The 17,764-nt window shown below is 37.4% G+C and overlaps 1 protein-coding gene across 11 annotated transcripts in view; it reads right to left on the reverse strand.

Moving 5' to 3' along the window:
- The window catches only part of LOC128704118 (uncharacterized), a 44,131-nt gene continuing 26,367 nt past the window's right edge, over positions 1–17,764 (reverse strand). For all 11 annotated transcript variants that reach the window (XM_070099163.1, XM_070099156.1, XM_070099167.1 and 8 more), the window contains 5 exons: positions 8,873–8,977; positions 6,264–6,350; positions 4,625–5,126; positions 3,341–3,471; positions 1–2,384 (listed from right to left, as the gene is read on the reverse strand). In XM_070099163.1, coding sequence (XP_069955264.1) covers positions 5,013–5,126; positions 6,264–6,350; positions 8,873–8,977 — 306 coding nt within the window. In that variant the 3' untranslated portion in view covers positions 1–2,384; positions 3,341–3,471; positions 4,625–5,012. The remainder of the gene's footprint in view (positions 2,385–3,340; positions 3,472–4,624; positions 5,127–6,263; positions 6,351–8,872; positions 8,978–17,764) is intronic.

A 17,764-nucleotide genomic window follows, 5' to 3' on the forward strand; every position in this document is an offset into this window, starting at 1 on the left:
TTATACATTCTATAGTCTTTATTTTTAAAATTATATTTTTTTATTTTATTCTTTAATATAACAGTTGAAAGACATACTGTACTCTGATCACAAGAGCATAATAACATTATACTTCTCACTTACGCAGATTTAAAAAAATATCTGATAACATTACGTGTGTGAATTATATCTATGTGGAAATACACAGCACTATACAAGCAACCAACATACTGATACACAATATACAAGTTACAGAATATGGTCCAGTAAATACTATGTAGCTTCTTAGGAATAAAATAACAATTTCATCAATAACTAATACATGTTCTGTAAATGTATGTATCAAACACTTGAGAATTATCTTTACCACTTAATTGTTGATGCTTACACAAACAAATCCTGTTGACCTTCAAATTTTTTTTACTCAATATTCATAAACTATCTGTTGTCAACCAACAGAAAATACTCTTTATCTGTTTGAACATACTGTACTGTACTTTAACTGGAGCTTTCAGTCTGTATGATGGAGGAAATGTGAAACTTTGAAGAATGTATGTATTGTGTCACCTTTAACATTTGAGGGTTCCTATTTAATGTTACAACTTTGAACGTAACTGACAAAAATTTATATAATCATGTTAAGACAACAGTTAACCCGTAAACAGTCCAAGCAGATCTACGTTCACATGTGTAGTGCTACAAAAGTAGATCTACGTTTTTTTTACATATTTTCAAATACAGTGGACCCCCGGTTAACGATATTTTTTCACTCCAGAAGTATGTTCAGGTGCCAGTACTGACCGAATTTGTTCCCATAAGGAATATTGTGAAGTAGATTAGTCCATTTCAGACCCCCAAACATACACGTACAAACGCACTTACATAAATACACTTACATAATTGGTCGCATTCGGAGGTGATCGTTATGCGGGGGTCCACTGTATAACAAAAAAAAAATAGATCAAAGTTTTTTTTACACATTTTCAAATGTAAAAAAACAAAAAGAAGATCTACTTTTTTTACATACTTTCAAATGTTGAAAAAACGTATATATACGTTTGGACCGTTTACGGGTTAAAAGACAAGTAAAACTGAAAATAGTCTTAAACAGTATCTATTATTATAATTACTATTTTTTATTTTATTATTACATTCATGGAAGGCACTAAACCTGTAAGAGGATGCTAACAGTAACTTTATAAAATTTTAATTTACTTCAATTGAAACTATATACAAAATATACAAGGTCTTTTTTATTCATACAAATATGTGGCCCAACAAAAAATAAAATTATGCAGTCTACATACTACAGTGGACCCCCGGTTAACGATATTTTTTCACTCCAGAAGTATGTTCAGGTGCCAGTACTGACCGAATTTTTTCCCATAAGAAATATTGTGAAGTAGATTAGTCCATTTCAGACCCCCAAACATACACGTACAAATGCACTTACATAAATACACTTACATAATTGGTCGCATTCGGAGGTAATCGTTATGCGGGGGTCCACTGTATTTTGTGCTGAGTACATTTGTAATGTATACTGTATATATATACCTCATCACTCTGCCTTGGCATGAAATGATCACTGAGGTAAAAAAAAAATAAAAGTACCTCAAATGAATAAAAATTGCAAATGGTAAGCTTATTCCCTAGTACTGCACATTATAACTGTGTTCCATAACATTTTAATTCTTTACCCAGGTGAGCATTATAAAGTACTGTACTGCATAATGATAATGGCTGAATGTAATAATAATAATGAATATACAGATAATGATTAAAAAAAACTGGCCACAACATATTAAGTTATAAAATGGAATGCACAAATGGCAATAAAGTTTTTAACACATTTGCAAACCTGAAATGCAAATGAAATATCCTACAACTAACCAGGATACAAATCCAAAAATACCTGGATGCTAGGTGCTTAAGGTGGTGCTACATCGTGTTAGCATTTTTTTTAACACACCGTCCATCTCCCGAGGCAGGGTGATCTAAAAAGAAAAACGAAAGTTTTTCTTTTTACATTTAGTAATTTATACAGGAAAGGGGGTTACTAGCTCCTTACTCCCAGTATTTTAGTCACCTCTTACAACACACATGGCTTAGAAAGGGAGAATTCTTCTCCACTTTCCCATATTAGCATTATTTCTATCAATCGTAGGAGGTTGTGGTTGCCTAGTCACAGCTCATCTTAGGAGGATGTCTTGTAAGTAAAGACCAAATAAATAACCAGGAAAACCCATGGCAAGATTCCAGCAATGACCAGTAGAATAATCTTGGTGCGGGGCCACCAGGGTGCATTGCGAGGTATAAGATTTTGCCACACAGAAGTTTGGTGTTCTGTACTGTTACCTTGATCTTCTCTTCCACTCTCTGGGCATGCACATAGATCCTCATATCTGTAAGAGAGATTGTAATCAGTAGGTGACAAACTCTAACTTGTAACATGAAATAATTAGAGAAGAATATGGTATTCATTTTTTCTTGTATGATCTAAAAACTAGTGCGTACTGTATTTTCCTATTGGCTTTTTCTCTTTATTAAGAGAAGTAATAATACTATGAAGCAATAATAATATCTACAGAGTATTTCAGTTGCTAACACACTTAAAGTATTATGAATAAATAATATTACACTAGAAATTATCATGGGTAAAAATTATCAGCTGCAGTGACCTATACAGTGCTACATCACAACAAGAGAATGTATAAATCTGTTATGGAGTAATTTTGCAAATAGTAGTATGTAGAGAAAATTGATACAATCATTGACAAAGTCCTTCAATGGGAAGGGATGTTTTAGTGCTAATGAATGGCTCTTAATCCAAACCTGATTGCTTCATTCCCAAGCCACTGTATAATACTTGGAAATTTAATGTTACTCCATGAATTATGGTAATAAAAGTATAAATAAGCAAAAGTTGAGTTGGAACAAACTAAATGAATAATCTGTAAGTTCTGCATATAAATAGGAATACAGTATAGTCCAAGCGAGGGGGCTTAGACTTCCAGCAAGCATGTGTGAGTGTGTTAGATAGGAGTGAATGGAGATAAATGGTTTTTACTACTTGACATGCTGTGGAGTGTGAGCAAGGTAAGATTTATGAAGGGATTCAAGGAAACTGGCAGGCTGGACTTGAGTCCTGGAGATGGGAAGTACAGTGTCTGCACTCTGAAGGAGCGGTGTTAATGTTGCAGTTTTATAACTGTAGTGTAAGCGCACCTCTGGCAAGATAGTGATGGAGTGAATGATGAAAGTTTTTCCTTTTCGGGCCACCCTGCCTTGGTGGGAGACGGCCGATGTGTTAATAAAAAATAATGTACAATATAAAGTACTGAACCTGAATAGATCATACTTGCGCGCCTTCCATGGTTTGAATGCTGAATGGTGTTGGACGTGATCATGAGTGTGGTTAAGATTGGAAGGTATGATGACAATTTCACTGTTCTTGCCATACAAATGTTGGCAAGAATGGCACACGTGTACCTGCAGATATAAAACACAGGATGTAGGCTAATAATACCCAAGGTGTCTTTCCAGGGAATGTCTCGATGCTGATTTAGGGCTTTTGATCCTAGGATCAAACTTTATTATTTGCCATTCCCCAGAAACTGCATGACCATTATGGGTTTAATGGTTCCCCATAAATATAACATGGCCCTAATGGTTTAGAATGTATTTCCCTATAAATATTATAATAATAACAGGCAGAGAGCATTTAATAAATATTTTAAATTTTGTATTTATACTGCACATCATAAGACACAGTGACTAGCAAACACAAATATGTATACAGAATTTTTTTTTTTTTCAACAAGTCGGCCGTCTCCCACCGAGGCAGGGTGACCCAAAAAAGAAAGAAAATCCCCAAAAAGAAAATGCTTTCATCATCATTCAACACTTTCACCACACTCGCACATTATCACTGTTTTTGCAGAGGTGCTCAGAATACAACAGTCTAGAAGCATATACGTATAAAGATACACAACATACAGTGGACCCCCGCATAACGATCACCTCCGAATGCGACCAATTATGTAAGTGTATTTATGTAAGTGCGTTTGTACGTGTATGTTTGGGGGTCTGAAATGGACTAATCTACTTCACAATATTCCTTATGGGAACAAATTCGGTCAGTACTGGCACCTGAACATACTTCTGGAGTGAAAAAATATCGTTAACCGGGGGTCCACTGTATAGTAAATACCATAATACTATATGTATACATGTATGTTGTGTATCTTTATACGTATATACTGTACTTCTAAACTGTTGTATTCTGAGCACCTCTGCAGAAACAGTGATTATGTGTAAGTGAGGTAAAAGTGTTGAATGATGATGAAAGTATTTTCTTTTTGGGGATTTTCTTTCTTTTTGGGTCACCCTGCCTCGGTGGGAGACAGCCGACTTGTTGAAAAAAAAAATGTATAGAAGTAGGGCTTAAAGATGTGCCAGTGAGGGGCTTTTGATCCAAAGAACTAGACTTGCCTCCTCTTCCCTGGATCAAACCTGAATGCCTCCCAGTTGCTGTATGACCCCTTTGGGTTTAATGTTTCCTGTGATTTAAAAAATGAAATGATGAATATAAAATACAAGTTATTAAAGTACAGTACAGTAATGGCATTAACACTGTACTTACCTTGCTGTCTTCTTGACTGGTATTGTGATTTTCATTGTTTTCCTTTCTTACAGGACAATCTTTTACATTATCTTGCTCTGAGATGTTTTGCTGTGTTGTTGACTTTAATTTATCTCTTTTTTCTGTTTTAAGATTTCCAGTTTGATTATCTTTGGACTTGAAATCTTTTGCATTTGTCTCTTTCTCCATATTCTGTACATCTGGGTTTACAACAATAGTCCGAGAGTCCACTGCAGACTCAGCCATTACCTAAAGTTCCTTATAATTTACATTTGTTTTAATAAAAATCTATCTGCCCCATTATATTCTAATCTGGCAAAAGACTAACATATTGAAAATTTATATTATAAAATACTACTACTACTGGTTGCCTTATGAGTGGCCTTGACTAGATCTTATCCAGACCAGACAGTGTGAAGTAGATGGCTGACCATGCTACAAATGCCACGATGATAACCAAGAGCATCCAACCCTTTGGTTTGACCCAAGTTACCAGCTCAACCTGTAGAGGATGAAAGATGAAATTGTACAACTGCAGTTTATGCCAACTTTTTAAATTATAGTACACAGGTATGTGATAAATATTACTTTTTACACTTAATTAAAACTAAATAAAACAGGGCATACTATGTCAGTTTTTTCATCCATGATATAAATTTTTAAATACAGTACAGTCCCTCCTCACTTAACGACGGAGTTCTGTTCCTAAGACCAAGTTGATAAACGAATTCATCGCTAAGTGAGGAGCATACTATAATGGTAGTGGGTTTGTGTCAACTATTTTTTATATTGTTTTAATGTCACTTTTGCACCATTTATAACATTTCTGGTGTATTTTTAAATGTTTATACAGTAGTGTAATGTATAATGTAATAAATAGATTAAAGGAAATCAGCTCTAATATACATTATATAGGTATGCATACTGGTCAGAGAGCCTGTTGTAAGTCTGAGGCATCAGTAAACGAGTACGTTGCTAAGTGAGGGGAGGCTGTATACAGTACATTTTCCCTTATTTGGACAGACAGATGAAGTGTGCCTTACGGGTATTACAGTATAGAGAAATATATATACAGTACTGTAAAAAAAAAATACCAGAAATTTATCTAATTTGAAAATATGTATTCGCAAGCAAGTTATCTGTAGTGGAGGGGAGAAGGGGTAGGGGTCATCCTAGGAAAGGATGGAGGAAGGGGGTAAATCAAGTTTGGTGTGCAAAGGGCTTGGACATACAACAGGCATGTGTGAGTGTGTTAGATAGGAGTGAATGGAGACAAATGGTTTTTGGAACTTGATGAGCTGTTGGAGTGTGAGCAGGGTAATATTTTGTGAAGGGATTCAGGGAAACTAGTTATCCGGACTTGAGTCCTGGAGGTGGGAGGTACATTGCTTGCACTTTAAAGGAGGGGTTTGGAGTGACATCTGAACTGCCTCCACAAAAACAGTGATTATGTGTGAATGATGATGAAAGTGTTTCTTTTCTGGGTCACCCTGCCTCAGTGGAAGATGGCCGACATGTTGAAAAAAAAAGTTATCAACTAGATATATTTCAGCCACTATGCAGTCTGAGAAAGGTGTCCTAGCTTTTCATAACTCCAGCTTCGTGTAAGTCAATGCACACAAAAGGAATAGTGACTGACCTTGGTTTTTGGTGCTGATGATGAACATGTGCAGGTGTCTTGCTTCTCAATGCATTGGCATGAAGTCTGAGGTAACACACTATCACCCTGTAAAACAAAGACAAGGCAATGTTATATAGTATCTGAAGTTCCTCATGGGGAGTATAACCCTTATGGGTTAAGTGTTCCCTATTGTATAATAATAATAATTTTTTGCAATATGCTGGCTGTCTCCCACTGAGGCAGCATGATGCAAAAAAAGAAAAACTTTCACCATCAATAATAATAATAATAATAATAATAATAATAATAATAATAATAATAATAATAATAAAAATAAAACTTTATGACTCATTTGGGCTTAATGCTTTCTTGAGAATATAAAACCCCTCAAGAGAGGTTCCTTTGTGCTAGCTAGGGGCTCCTGACCCAAGGTATTGAACCTAACTTTCCCATCCTTGGATCAAACCTGATTTCCTCCCATGCATTCAGGCACTGTATGACCCCAATGAGTTTAGTGCTCCTCATGAATGCAACTATCAATATAATACAGTGGACCCCCGGTTAACGATATTTTTTCACTCCAGAAGTATGTTCAGGTGCCAGTACTGACCGAATTTGTTCCCATAAGGAATATTGTGAAGTAGATTAGTCCATTTCAGACCCCCAAACATACACGTACAAACGCACTTACATAAATACACTTACATAATTGGTCGCATTCGGAGGTGATCGTTATGCGGGGGTCCACTGTAATACGTAATGAATTAGGAAGAAGCTGCTAGACAGTAGGCCTACCTGAGACAGGACAATATGTAAATTATTTTTTATGAATACATATAAGAGCAGGATGTACCCAGGGCAAACTATAGAAAATAAGACAGTACTTGGGAGCAGAATTGTAGGCTTACATGGAGAATAACAAACACAGAAACTAGACATATGTCAAGAATGAAACAGCTGTCCTATACGTTAATAAAAATGTCTACATGAAGTATAAAAACAGGCCTAAGTGCAAAATATAATAGACCTACATGGGATATAAAACAGGGCTACAAGGAGTAGAAAACAGTTTGTCTATATGGAATATACCCTTGTCGGTGTAGCACTTTATTCGATTGTATAATAATAATACAGTGGTACCCCGAGTTTCGTACAGCTCCCAACTTGAACAATTATGTAAGTGTATTATGTAAGTGCTTTTGTAAGTGTATTTTTGTGGGTCTGAAACTGACTAATCTAATTTACATTATTCCTTATGGGAACAAATTTGTTCGGTAGCTGCACTCGAGCAGCCTTCTGGAACAAATTATGGCCGAAACTCAGGGTACCACTGTACATGGAATATAAAAGTAGGGCTACATGCGCAGTAAAATGGCAGACCTACATGAATGAAAAAGGATCTACATGAAGTATAAAAAGTATAAAAGCAGGCCTATATGGAGAATAAAATATCTGGACTACATATTGCTCAATTGCTAGTGCACTCAGCTCACACACTGAGGTCCGGGGGATGATTCCTGTTACGGATGAAAAACATTTAGGACGTGTTTCCATAGGACACCTGCTGTCCACGTTCACCTATCAGTAAAACAGGTACAGTAGAACCCCAGTTTTCTTCCAGTCTGGTTATTGTACAATTCAGATTTTGACCACTTATTCAGCAAAATTTCCCGTTTTCGTACACCCGCTTGGAAATCGTCTATACCAGACATGTCCACCTGCCCGCGGGACATGGCTGCTTGTACGTTTGTGACTCAGTCTGCCTTTGTTACTTGTTCAGTGAGCATTACTCCGAGCCTTCTCTGCGATTAAGGACATTTGTGCAAAGTTTAGTGAGGTGCAAAGTTTTGTGGAGAAATATTACCGTAACAGAGCTGTTGCAAGCTGTGTCAGCAATATGTTCAATGACAATGCCATGTCCCATTTTAGGCAAATCTTAAAGAGACGCCAGAAACAAGCCTCTGGACAGATTTTTTGTGTGACCGGTCCAGTGACTTTCAAGCTGGTCCTAGTGCCAGGACAGGGCTTTGATACCTGAAGTCCTTTTGGAGGGGGATTTCCCTTTCAAACAATAACCTCTCCCCTCCTTGCCGTCTTCCATACGCCAGCAAGAGTCTTCAATAAAGGTAAAAGTGATTTTAATGATCATTTATCCATATCATTAGTGCTTTATATTTATTTCTCATTGTTTTCTGTATGTAAAACTATAGTTATTCTCTATAAAATTTATTTTTTGTTAATATTTTTGGGTGTTAGGAATGGATTAATTGATTATTTCTTATGGAAAATATTACTTCAGTTTTCGTACAAATCGGTTTTCGGCTGACTTGGAATGGAATAAAGACGAAACCCAGGGCTCCACTGTACCTGGGTGCTAGTTGACTGGTGTGGGTCGCATCCTGGGACAAAATTTACCTAACTTGTTTGAAATGCTCTGCATAACAAGCAGTTTTCTATATAGTACATATGTCACTGATGTCAGCTGGGCCTGTATACCTTGTACATGTAGAATAAAACATTAGACTTACATGGAGTAAAGAAGTAAGCATACATGGAGAATAAAACAGTAGACCTACATGGAGAACAGAATAGTAAACCTAAATACAAAGAATAAAACAATAACTTACTTGAATAATAACTGTCGTACTGCTTCCGACTGGAGCAGTCGGGTGGATATCCTGTTTCTGAGAGTTGCAGCAACTATCTTCCTTCATATACCCATCGTTTTCCATCTGTTAAGAAAATAAAATAAATCTGAGTGCTAATAAGATGGATTTGTAAAATAAATACTACCAATATTTAGTTTAGGATATTGGCAGTTTGGAGGGATGTCTAAACGGTCGTAACTGAGCACCTCTGCGAAGACAGTAATTATGTATGATGGTCAAAGTAAAGATAAAAGATAAAGATAAATCTTTATTTCTTTGTAAAGGTTAGTGTGTAATTACAATTTTGGTTTGCTAAGAAAGCCACTATCATGTTTATTTCCTTGCAAAGCTTACAATGTGTGGTTTACATACTATAAAATATTAATTCCAAAGAAGCCCTCTAGCATGCCTTGTATTTCAGGCAGTTTTTTCTTTCTTTTTGGGTCACCCTGCCTCGGTGGGAAACTGCCGATGTTTAAAAAAAAAATGATCTACTTTAGGAGCTTGTATGACCTCAGCCTTTCATTTTATTTTTTAAATAAAATCAAGCTATCCATACCCCTGGAAAAAACAGTTACTGTTTGTGCAAACTGTTATTCAGGATACATTTGCCCAAAAAAGAATACTTTTTAAGCCTCCCAGCATACATAAGGAGAATTACCAGTAGACCCCTGGCTGTCTTCAAGAAGTACTGGACAGGCACCACAGTTGAGCTGTGGTTCATACATCGGTTTACATGCATCCAGAAGTAACAACCTGGTTAATCAGGCCTTGGTTATGGACTAGGCTACAGGGGTGTTGACCCCCCAGAACACCCTCCAGGTAAGAATATTAGAGTCATCATTTATGCCTAGACAATCTAAGGCTAGTATTCAGTGTGTGTGGGTGTACAGACGAGTAAGACATTTGCAGTTTTTGAAGATCTTTATTGTTGAAACGTTTTGCCTACACTGCAGCCTTCATCAGTCAAATACAAAGAATGTACTGTGGGTACATACTTGCCATGTATGCGCTGATATAATGTTTATGTATGCCTATGCTCTCGTTTGTCAAAATAAACGTAGTGGCTAGGTAAAGATGATATAACCAGTCCATCAACCTCCGACCATACATAAGGGGGATTACCAATCGACCTCCGGCTGTCTTCAAGAAGGTGCTGGACAGGCACCTAAACTCAGTACCTGACCAGCAGGGCTGTGGTTCGTACATCGGGTTGCGTGCGGCCAACAGTAACAGCCTGGTTGATCAGGCCGCTGGGGCGTTGACCCCCGAAACCCTGTCCAGGTATACTTCAGGTAGGTCAGTCCCTCAGCCTGGATTATTATTATAATCATGGGGAGCGCTAAACCCGTAGGACTATACAGCGCATGTGGGGAGGAAGGTATTCAGGTTCAATTCAGGGAACCAGAGCACAGATCCAATTCCCTAGATCAAGAGCCCCTCCCCAGCATCAAGGAACCTCCCATGAGGGGTCTCAGCTTAGAGAAGAGTTCAACTCCTTAGTCTGGAACGATATGATGCTGAAGCATAAGAATGTCTTACTAAAGCATGAGAATGTCTTACTGAAGCATGAGAATGTCTTACTCATGTCTTACTGATGCATGAGAATGTCTTACTGAAGCATGAGAATGTCTTACTGATGCATGAGAATGTCTTACTGAAGCATGAGAATGTCTTACTGAAGCATGAGAATGTCTTACTTAAGCATGAGAATGTCTTACTGATGCATGAGAATGTCTTACTGAAGCATGAGAATGTCTTACTGAATCATGAGAATGTCTTACTGATGCATGAGAATGTCTTACTGAAGCATGAGAATGTCTTACTCATGTCTTACTGATGCATGAGAATGTCTTACTGAAGCATGAGAATGTCTTACTGAAGCATGAGAATGTCTTACTGAATCATGAGAATGTCTTACTGATGCATGAGAATGTCTTACTGAAGCATGAGAATGTCTTACTCATGTCTTACTGATGCATGAGAATGTCTTACTGAAGCATGAGAATGTCTTACTGAAGCATGAGAATGTCTTACTGATGCATGAGAATCTCTTACTGAAGCATGAGAATGTCTTACTGAAGCATGAGAATGTCTTACTGAAGCATGAGAATGTCTTACTGATGCATGAGAATGTCTTACTCATGTCTTACTGATGCATGAGAATGTCTTACTCATGTCTTACTGAAGCATGAGAATGTCTTACTGAAGCATGAGAATGTCTTACAGAAGCATGAGAATGTCTTACTGATGCATGAGAATGTCTTACTGAAGCATGAGAATGTCTTACTGAAGCATGAGAATGTCTTACTGAAGCATGAGAATGTCTTACTCATGTCTTACTGATGCATGAGAATGTCTTACTGAAGCATGAGAATGTCTTACAGAAGCATGAGAATGTCTTACTGAAGCATGAGAATGTCTTACTGAAGCATGAGAATGTCTTACTGAAGCGCGAGAATGTCTTACTCATGTCTTACTGATGCATGAGAATGTCTTACTGAAGCATGAGAATGTCTTACTGAAGCATGAGAATGTGTTACTGAAGCATGAGAATGTCTTACTGATGCATGAGAATGTCTTACTGAAGCATGAGAATGTCTTACTGAAGCATGAGAATGTCTTACTGAAGCATGAGAATGTCTTACTGAAGCATGAGAATGTCTTACTGATGCATGAGAATGTCTTACTGAAGCATGAGAATGTCTTACTTAAGCATGAGAATGTCTTACTGATGCATGAGAATGTCTTACTGAAGCATGAGAATGTCTTACTGAATCATGAGAATGTCTTACTGATGCATGAGAATGTCTTACTGAAGCATGAGAATGTCTTACTCATGTCTTACTGAAGCATGAGAATGTCTTACTGAAGCATGAGAATGTCTTACTTAAGCATGAGAATGTCTTACTGATGCATGAGAATGTCTTACTGATGCATGAGAATGTCTTACTGAAGCATGAGAATGTCTTACTCATGTCTTACTGATGCATGAGAATGTCTTACTGAAGCATGAGAATGTCTTACTGAAGCATAAGAATGTCTTACTGAATCATGAGAATGTCTTACTGATGCATGAGAATGTCTTACTGAAGCATGAGAATGTCTTACTCATGTCTTACTGATGCATGAGAATGTCTTACTGAAGCATGAGAATGTCTTACTGAAGCATGAGAATGTCTTACTGATGCATGAGAATCTGTTACTGAAGCATGAGAATGTCTTACTGAAGCATGAGAATGTCTTACTGAAGCATGAGAATGTCTTACTGATGCATGAGAATGTCTTACTCATGTCTTACTGATGCATGAGAATGTCTTACTCATGTCTTACTGAAGCATGAGAATGTCTTACTGAAGCATGAGAATGTCTTACAGAAGCATGAGAATGTCTTACTGATGCATGAGAATGTCTTACTGAAGCATGAGAATGTCTTACTGAAGCATGAGAATGTCTTACTGAAGCATGAGAATGTCTTACTCATGTCTTACTGATGCATGAGAATGTCTTACTGAAGCATGAGAATGTCTTACAGAAGCATGAGAATGTCTTACTGAAGCATGAGAATGTCTTACTGAAGCATGAGAATGTCTTACTGAAGCGTGAGAATGTCTTACTCATGTCTTACTGATGCATGAGAATGTCTTACTGAAGCATGAGAATGTCTTACTGAAGCATGAGAATGTCTTACTGAAGCATGAGAATGTCTTACTGAAGCATGAGAATGTCTTACTGATGCATGAGAATGTCTTACTGAAGCATGAGAATGTCTTACTGATGCATGAGAATGTCTTACTGATGCATGAGAATGTCTTACTGAAGCATGAGAATGTCTTACTGAAGCATGAGAATGTCTTACTGAAGCATGAGAATGTCTTACTGAAGCATGAGAATGTCTTACTGAAGCATGAGAATGTCTTACTGATGCATGAGAATGTCTTATTGAAGCATGAGAATGTCTTACTGATGCATGAGAATGTCTTACTCATGTCTTACTGATGCATGAGAATGTCTTACTCATGTCTTACTGAAGCATGAGAATGTCTTATAGAAGCATGAGAATGTCTTACTGAAGCATGAGAATGTCTTACTGAAGCATGAGAATGTCTTACTGAAGCATGAGAATGTCTTACTCATGTCTTAATGAAGCATGAGAATGTCTTACTGAAGCATAAGAATGTCTTACTCATGTCTTACTGAAGCATGAGAATGTCTTACTGATGCATGAGAATGTCTTACTCATGTCTTACTGAAGCATGAGAATGTCTTACTCATGTCTTACAGAAGCATGAGAATGTCTTACTCATGTCTTACTGAAGCATGAGAATGTCTTACTGAAGCATAAGAATGTCTTACTCATGTCTTACTGAAGCATGAGAATGTCTTACTGATGCATGAGAATGTCTTACTGAAGCATGAGAATGTCTTATTCATGTCTTACTGAAGCATGAGAATGTCTTACTCATGTCTTACTGAAGCATGAGAATGTCTTACTGAAGCATGAGAATGTCTTACAGAAGCATGAGAATGTCTTACTCATGTCTTACTGAAGCATGAGAATGTCTTACTCATGTCTCACTGAAGCATGAGAATGTCTTACTGAAGCATGAGAATGTCTTACAGAAGCATGAGAATGTCTTACTCATGTCTTACTGAAGCATGAGAATGTCTTACTCATGTCTCACTGAAGCATGAGAATGTCTTACTGAAGCATGAGAATGTCTTACAGAAGCATGAGAATGTCTTACAGAAGCATGAGAATGTCTTACTGAAGCATGAGAATGTCTTACTGAAGCATGAGAATGTCTTACAGAAGCATGAGAATGTCTTACTGAAGCATGAGAATGTCTTACTGAAGCATGAGAATGTCATACTGAAGCATGAGAATGTCTTACTGAAGCATGAGAATGTCTTACTGAAGCATGAGAATGTCTTACAGAAGCATGAGAATGTCTTACTGAAGCATGAGAATGTCTTACTGAAGCATGAGAATGTCATACTGAAGCATGAGAATGTCTTACTGAAGCATGAGAATATCTTACTGAAGCATGAGAATGTCTTACTGAAGCATGAGAATGTCTTACAGAAGCATGAGAATGTCTTACTGAAGCATGAGAATGTCTTACTGAAGCATGAGAATGTCTTACTGAAGCATGAGAATGTCTTACAGAAGCATGAGAATGTCTTACTGAAGCATGAGAATGTCTTACAGAAGCATGAGAATGTCTTACTGAAGCATGAGAATGTCTTACTGAAGCATGAGAATGTCTTACTGAAGCATGAGAATGTCTTACTGAAGCATGAGAATGTCTTACAGAAGCATGAGAATGTCTTACAGAAGCATGAGAATGTCTTACTGAAGCATGAGAATGTCTTACTGAAGCATGAGAATGTCTTACAGAAGCATGAGAATGTCTTACTGAAGCATGAGAATGTCTTACTGAAGCATGAGAATGTCTTACAGAAGCATGAGAATGTCTTACTGAAGCATGAGAATGTCTTACTGAAGCATGAGAATGTCTTACTGAAGCATGAGAATGTCTTACTGAAGCATGAGAATGTCTTACAGAAGCATGTGAATGTCTTACAGAAGCATGAGAATGTCTTACTGAAGCATGAGAATGTCTTACAGAAGCATGAGAATGTCTTACTGAAGCATGAGAATGTCTTACTGAAGCATGAGAATGTCTTACTGAAGCATGAGAATGTCTTACTGAAGCATGAGAATGTCTTATTGAAGCATGAGAATGTCTTATTGAAGCATGAGAATGTCTTACTGAAGCATGAGAATGTCTTACTGATGCATGAGAATGTCTTACTGATGCATGAGAATGTCTTACAGAAGCATGAGAATGTCTTACTGAAGCATGAGAATGTCTTACTGAAGCATGAGAATGTCTTACTGAAGCATGAGAATGTCTTACAGAAGCATGAGAATGTCTTACTGAAGCATGAGAATGTCTTACTGAAGCATGAGAATGTTTTACAGAAGCATGAGAATGTCTTACTGAAGCATGAGAATGTCTTACTGAAGCATGAGAATGTCTTATTGAAGCATGAGAATGTCTTACTGAAGCATGAGAATGTCTTACAGAAGCATGAGAATGTCTTACTGAAGCATGAGAATGTCTTATTGAAGCATGAGAATGTCTTACTGAAGCATGAGAATGACTTACAGAAGCATGAGAATGTCTTACTGAAGCATGAGAATGTCTTACTGAAGCATGAGAATGACTTACAGAAGCATGAGAATGTCTTACTGAAGCATGAGAATGACTTACAGAAGCATGAGAATGTCTTACTGAAGCATGAGAATGACTTACAGAAGCATGAGAATGACTTACAGAAGCATGAGAATGTCTTACTGAAGCATGAGAATGTCTTACAGAAGCATGAGAATGTCTTACTGATGCATGAGAATGACTTACAGAAGCATGAGAATGACTTACAGAAGCATGAGAATGTCTTACTGAAGCATGAGAATGTCTTACTGAAGCATGAGAATGACTTACAGAAGCATGAGAATGTCTTATTGAAGCATGAGAATGACTTACAGAAGTATGAGAATGTCTTATTGAAGCATGAGAATGACTTACAGAAGCATGAGAATGTCTTATTGAAGCATGAGAATGTCTTACAGAAGCATGAGAATGTCTTACTGAAGCATGAGAATGTTTTACAGAAGCATGAGAATGTCTTATTTTTACACCATTTTCAACATTTACCACACAATATCACAACTTTTGTGGACGAGACGACCGTAAATTTTAATTATTTCAACCCTAAAACCCTCAAAGGAGGTTCCTTGACGCTGGTGAGGGGCTCTTGATCTAGGGAATTAGATCTTATTACGGTAGGCTGGATTATATTGGGTTAGGCTGAGTTACATTAGTTGCCCGCAATATTAATGGTTTTTAATATTTCATTTTTTTAAACAAAATATACGCAAAAATTACTCTTTTTTTTTTTAATTTTCACGGACTATAACGATCTTCATTGCACAAGCCAACTAATAGTCATTTTAACTTATAAATTTAGGATAAACCCACACCCAGCTCTTAAACTAAATATGTACCAAAAATAGAGGTAGGCATTAAAATTAACTTGGGTTAGAACTAAACACTTACGTCTAGATTCACCCCTCTGGTTATTGGGAATAAAGTAAAAAGTGCTTAAAAAGTTAGCGCACTCAGCTCACACATTGAGGTCCGGAGTTCGAATCTCCTCCAGTACGGCTGGAAAATATTAGGGACGTGTTTCCATAAGACACCTGCTGTCCCTGTCCCTGTTCATCCATCAGTTTAAAATGGGCAGTTAGTGGACTGGCATGGGTTGCATCCTGGGACAAAACTGACCTAATTTGCGGGAAATGCTCAGCATAACAAGCAGCTTTCTATATAGTAGTATGTCATTGATGTCAGCTATGGTCTGTATACCTTGTATATGTAGTAAATAAAGATATTATTATTATTATTATTATTATTATTATTATTATTATTATTATCATTATTATGTTTAGTTCAGTTTAATATCTTTATTATGCACCCCATACCCATCCTGTGGGCGGTAATCAAAAGATTAGAGAGGTACATAATGGGTCCAGTGACTGGACCCCAAAGTTATGATAGCTGAACTAGTTACAAAGGTAATGAACTCTAGGTAGATCTGGTCACAATCATAACAAGTTACAACGGTAATGAATCATCCTCACTCCTATACATGGTTACAATCATGAACAATGTGATGTATCTTATCAGTTTCAAGGAACACAGTACAACAACAGTAGGTAAACACACAAATCAGTGTTTTAGACAAAAATAATGAACTTGTCCAAATCATTCTAAAAGTTCTTCGCCGTGTTATCTACAGTATCCTTTTCTGAAATTATTAAGTGGCCAATTTTTGTGCTGGTGTAGCCGTATGATGTCAACCAGCAGGAAGTACAGTCAATGACGCATTGTAACCAGGCGGTCACCAGTTGACTGTCCAGCATGACCAATGGCACAATTGCCCGCTTACATGGAACACCAAATCCCATAAAGATCAGAGGAGAGTTCATTTATGGCGATTCCGAACAATGGTATTAAGCCCAATTCAAAACGAATGGGCTAAATTACGAATCTATGAAGTGGTGTAGAGAAACTGCCAACCTATATACCTAAAGTTATGGACGTAAGACAATTTTGGGTCTCTAAGTACCACAAAAATCTTTCCGTAAGCAATATGTATTTCAGACGCAGCTGCAGGGAAAGGTATAATAATGGGACGGGTGTCGCCTCAACTCTTTATTATCAGATATATATTAAAAACCAAGGCTAGCGAAAGAAAAAAGATGACGTGCTCACAAGGTGACAGGACGATCTATTAAAATCACTGAAATCAAAAGTCTGAAAAGTGCAGGATACGCCAAATGATCAATGTGCAGAGGTGGACGAAATGCAGTCAGCGATTTCTCTGCCGGATCTCCACCACTGGACCAACGTTAGTAAAAATAAAGAACATAAAAATATAAAAACAGCTTCTTTTCACACTCAAACCGTATGCGTCATTCAGTACAAGATTAATATCATCATAGAAAAGCGCTAAAAGGTAGGGAGTGGGAGGATAAGTTCAATTCCTGATTTCAAGATACCTCCCTCGAGGAGTTCAGCGTAAGAAATGGTGAAGGCGCAGAAAACATCGCATTCCTGTTAAATACGAGTGATTCCTTAAACAGCTGAGGCAACGAGGCGGAAAGTACTGACAGATGGGGTCATCCTGAACATTCTAGTGGAAGACAAAGCACTGAACGGTCCAGTTGCAGAGCTCAGTTGTGTGACCAAACCATCAGCAGTTTCAGTATTCACTCAGAGTGGGTTGCAGTTCCACAAC

Source organism: Cherax quadricarinatus, chromosome 66 (genome assembly GCF_038502225.1).
Source record: "Cherax quadricarinatus isolate ZL_2023a chromosome 66, ASM3850222v1, whole genome shotgun sequence".
Taxonomy (NCBI): domain Eukaryota; kingdom Metazoa; phylum Arthropoda; class Malacostraca; order Decapoda; family Parastacidae; genus Cherax; species Cherax quadricarinatus.